Raw genomic sequence first — 4820 nt, 5'->3', positions numbered from 1 at the left:
GGAGGTCCTTAACCAGCTACCTTGGCACCACAAGGTGGCAAGGCAAAAACTGGTGTGACTTTTCCAAAAATTTAAGAGCACTAGTCTCCATCCTTCCCTGAATTTTATTAGGCGAACCTTATATATGTCTATTTTGTTCTGTAGGGAATATTGTCTTCCTTTTTATATCCTTAGTTTCTCTCAACTGTGTGGACTTTTTGTAACCTATGTGATAGGTTGATAGATTGTGACACAAACTAATGAGCTAACAAACATGCTAATGCTATTAATAGAAGAGGAAAATGCTAACTGGAGTTTGTTTATTTTAAGCATCCAAACTTAAACATCCAAACTTAATAGCGTGTTCACTACATAGCCATCGCTTTTGGTGGTAGCCATCACTGGACTTCACTAAGGTCTTAATCAGATGCTAATATTATCTTGTTGTGTACTATAAATAGTGATCCATTGTTGTTTTCATCAACATCCTAGACTCAGCCAAGTGTATGTGTCAATGGCAGCTAATATCCTCTTGTTGTTGTCCCGTTTATTTTTTTGGCTGGCAAGACCGTCCTTTATGACTGACCAACTAACTGAATTGGCCCACCTGCATTGACTGCATGCTTTACCAACCTATAGAACCAACTGTGGAGATGATTCGCGCTTCATTGCTCCCATTTGTGTGTTGTGAAATGAGGAAAGAGAATATGGGGACCATGTTCTTTGTCGTCCGCTTCAGTCCTCTTGCTTTCTAGCTACCATCATTTGATATTCACATATGATGTACTAGCGCTCAATTTTGTTTCCAAATTAAAAGGGAAGTGGTGAAGTTTTCTTTTCTGCTAATAGTTCTGGATTAACGTCACAATTCAAAAGCATGGCAGCTGAAGCTGACATGAACTGATATCTGCTTTTACTGTGTACTCCCTGCAGCCTGCTGTCTACTTTGTGGGTGAACAATTGAAACAATCATATGCATTCTGGTGCGCTGTCACAATTAAGTTGATGGCTTCCTGTTGATTGTGTAGACATTGCATTTAATCATCAATTAAGCTACTAAACCTGCAACCAGTGATTTTTTTACCTGCAGGCAATGGTTCCGCTGGTCATTATGGCTTGTGTGGTCGTATGCTAACTTGGCAGCTTATTATTAATCATCTTTGTATTAGGGTGCTTATTGATGGTGAGGAATAATGCATGCTACTGTACGTTCGGTGCTTCGTTGTCATCAAATGATGATCCATGTATGGTGTTCACCTTTGTCACCTCATGTTTCTATACAAAATTTGTGAGCATTAATTTAGTCCATTCGCTGATTATGTTCACATACTCTCAACTGTTACATTTACTTGAAACTGAGATTCACGATAGATAACATCTAAGAATATAACCTTTAATTTCTTTGTTCACTACTGATGCAGTAGAATTATTGCTAAATTTCTCTTTGACGCATGCACTCTGTAAACATTGTGCTCAGTAAACATTTTGCGTTCAACTGATTAATGTAGTTGTATATGATACAGGGAACGTATGTGCCACTCTTTGCTTGTTCCCTTGCATTATGTCTGCCTTGCCGAAAAGGTACGTGGCATAAATGCTCAATGCCATTTTCTTTAGTCTTGAGGAACTGCTAGCTAGACTAATGCTCTATGATTCGAAGGGATTGTGCTGTTACCCAATAAATAAAACACATCTCATTTTCCACAAAGATCAACTTCATCGTATCTAATTCCAGATGTTCCTTTGATGAAAAAACCCTAAGCAAGTCAGCAGCATGAAAGCGGAAGAATGAAAGACCACAATTACAAGGTACTTACTATTTCCTTTTATTAGAAGGCGACACCGCTGATATCGATATATAACCTGATATTATTGATACATATAGCAAAGGGGTTTCTCCAGTGACAGTGTGACTATCATGCCAGGGACTGCATGCATGCTTATACATACAAGTAAGTAAGCCTTTAATAAATACAGAGAGCTTCACACGGTCGTGACTAATCTTATCTTACAATATATATTTTTATATTTTGGTTTCCTAATTAAGCTGGATCGATGTAGTAACAGAGATACCTATGATATGATGCAACAATCTTAACTGCTTGCGCTGCACCAACCGCACTCTACCAAAGACTTGCTCTGATCTGGGACAGTGACCTGATCATGCTAGCTTGCTCGTTGAGCCATGCAATTTTCAGATGACGAGGCTGCCTTCTCCGGCCTGCAGCATCCCATGTGAGTGCGAGACCGGGCTGCTCCTGCCCAGCAGCTCCTCGATCATCTGCAGCGCGATCCTCTCCTCCTCGTCGTCCTCCATCGTCGCCGACGCCGACGGCGAGCCGGCCGTGGTCATCGTGGACGTGGAGGTCGGCGTGGTCGCCGCGCCGTCGCTGGGCGCCGGCTCCTCGCCGGACGACGACGACGCCGCCGCGTCCTTGTTGAGCTGGACGGTCATGACCCAGCTGGAGTCGGCGCGGGCGCCGGCGCGCTTCTGCCACACGCCAATGTGGGACTTCTCCGGGTCGAGGCGGAGGCAGGTGAGCGACGGGGACGGCGTCTTGCAGCACTTGCGGAGCTTGGCGCTGAGGATCTGCGACAGGCTGCTGCTGTTGCCGCCGGCGGCGGATGCAGCGGCCGACGACGAGCCGCCACCGCCGCCGCGGGCGTCCCGCGCGGGTGGCACCGGCGCGAGCTCCCCGGTGGCGGTCCTCGGGACGGGGAAGTTGGTCTTGGCGTTGCGGCCGCTCATGAGGACTGCAGCCTCGTCGTACGCCCGCGCCGCCTCCTCCGCCGTCTCGAAGGTGCCCAGCCACACCCTCCTCTTCCTGCCATCAATCGCATTCCGACTCAAAACACATACATGCATGGCGAAAGAGAGAGAACGAAAGCAACGATCTGCTAGCTAGGAAAGTCGGAAATAAAACAAGCGACCTAGCAAATTAAAATGTATCTTTCAAGACAGCGAGAGCGAGAGTGTGAAGCTAGAAGCTGTAGCCATGCATAGCCGAAGGCCGAGGAAGGAAGGATGAGCTAGTTGCTCTTACAGCAGCGGGTGCCTGATCTCGGAGACCCAGGAGCCCCAGTGGCGCTGCCTGACGCCGCGGAACTTCTTCTTGGACGGCACCATGCTAGCGCCGCTCCCTCCTCCCTGCAGGCCCGGCCGGCAAGCCCTGCAGATTCTCTGCCAGGGGAGGGAAGGACAGGGCACAGGCAGGGCACAGCAGGCGGCAGAGCGGTGGGAACCGGGCGAGCACTGGGCACTGGGCACTGGGCAGCAGTCAGTGTGCGAGTGAGTGCCTCCGGTTCAGGAGTGTGGGGAGGAGTAATGCTAGTGCCGTGCCCCCCTGCCGGTGAATATAAGCTAACCCTCCCGCTGTACTTGGCAGCGTTCAATGTGGTTTGATAGAGCGACGAGCCGGTGACGACGAGGCCCCCAGCTGTGTTGTGCGTGCGTGCGAAAGAAACGAGAGTAGATTTTGGCCTTTGGGGGAGGGGAGGGCAGTACTTTTGGCTTGCGTTCCACGTATCTGCCGGTGGCCTGGCCTTGGCTTTTCCTTGCCGCACAGTGTGCTGGGTGTACTCTGCCAGGACTCTCAGAGTACATTGCAGTGGGGTTTCTGTCAGTGTTCGATGTCCATGGTGACAGTGTGACCACCCAAGGCCCCAAGCACGCGCTGGATTACTGTAATAGCTTGGAGTGTAATCCATGGCGGCTGGGGCAGCAGCAGCCGTGGGGCCGGCCGGCGGCAGTAACACACAGAAGAAGGTCAGAAGCTTGCAACAGGTGATCGAACACTGAACTGAACTGCAGCGCAGAGAAGGAAAACGGAGAGGATCAGAGAAGAATCGTAGGAGAGGGAGGGTGGGAGGGGGGCCCTGGTGGGTTGGGGGTGTGGGGCGCGCTGTCGGTGAGGTGTGCGTGGCGGGTGGGCATCGGCATAACCACCCTCGCTGCTGCAGTACGCCGGTAATAAACTCCCCCACCTACGCCCTTGGCGACCTCATTTATGGCGGCGCTGGATGGAGCCCGTTGAGCTGAGCTCATTAGCCGAGCTGATCTGGATGCATCAGTCTAATCCATGACCATCCATCCATCCCCGGCTCTCACTGCTGCCGTCCGTTAGCTGCCGCAAAGCTAACTGCATGCTGCATGCCAAATGCTGTGAAGTGACTGAAATTCTGAACCTAATCCTCTTCCTCTATGGCTCTATCCCCTTGTGCATTGTTTCTGGATGCAGATGTGAACACTTGTACCCCAAAATGTGGAGCGATCGAAGACAGGCACCATGCGCTGCCGGAGAAGAACTGGAGATGGGTGTGATCGATCGTTCGTAAAGGAAGCAGTTGGGCACACACAGGACCATGCATGCACCGGTTGAAGGGAGCGGTTGTTAAGCCCGGAGACTCCTGATCCACAACTCCCTTCAGTACACAGAGACGACGTGGGCTTCCTTCACCTTCACCCATGTCCACGGGACGACGACGCCACTGCACACAGCACACTACTAGGTCACTGGTGCAGCAGCCGAGCGGTTGGCAATAACTGCGGCGGCAGCAGCAGCAGCATCTCCGATCCATGGCTTCCGCTGCCCACGAGGGCACCCGTCCATGGCCAGCAATCAATCCGCCAATCATCTATCCATGGCAACAGAAGCTCCGTAAAAAGGCGGGGCAGGATCAATGGCGGGGCTCGCTCGCGCGCTGCCCTAGCTCGTCCACGCACGCCCAATTCAACGGGCGCCGGGTACGGGCGGGCGCTTTTACGGTTGGGCTCCACGCGGATACGTGTGTCAGTGAGTTCCTTCCTCGAGTTGCAGCCAGGATGGAACCTTCCCATCGTG

General features: G+C 51.2%; 1 protein-coding gene across 1 annotated transcript; it reads right to left on the bottom strand.

The window, feature by feature from the left end:
* Positions 1 to 1849: 1849 nt before the first annotated feature.
* LOC112890774 (ethylene-responsive transcription factor WIN1-like) lies at positions 1850 to 3275 on the bottom strand. Its single transcript, XM_025957630.1, has 2 exons — positions 3024 to 3275; positions 1850 to 2804 (listed from the first exon to the last, which is right to left on the bottom strand). Exons 1-2 carry the CDS (start codon positions 3104 to 3106, stop codon positions 2174 to 2176), a joined length of 714 nt encoding a protein of 237 aa, XP_025813415.1. The 5' UTR covers positions 3107 to 3275; the 3' UTR covers positions 1850 to 2173.
* Between the last annotated feature and the right edge of the window lie 1545 nt (positions 3276 to 4820).

This window comes from Panicum hallii, chromosome 4 (assembly GCF_002211085.1).
Source record: "Panicum hallii strain FIL2 chromosome 4, PHallii_v3.1, whole genome shotgun sequence".
Classification (NCBI taxonomy): domain Eukaryota; kingdom Viridiplantae; phylum Streptophyta; class Magnoliopsida; order Poales; family Poaceae; genus Panicum; species Panicum hallii.
Note: the sequence above shows the minus strand (reverse complement) of the source record. Positions and strands in the feature narration are given on the sequence as shown.

What these genes read in the sequence shown, in the direction of transcription:
- LOC112890774 (XM_025957630.1), bottom strand. Translation starts at nt 3,106, where the DNA reads ATGGTGCCGTCCAAGAAGAAGTTCCGCGGCGTCAGGCAGCGCCACTGG. An exon ending in GAGATCAGGCACCCGCTGCT is followed by an intron (nt 2,805 to 3,023) that starts GTAAGAGCAACT and finishes GATTGATGGCAG; the next exon opens with GAAGAGGAGGGTGTGGCTGG.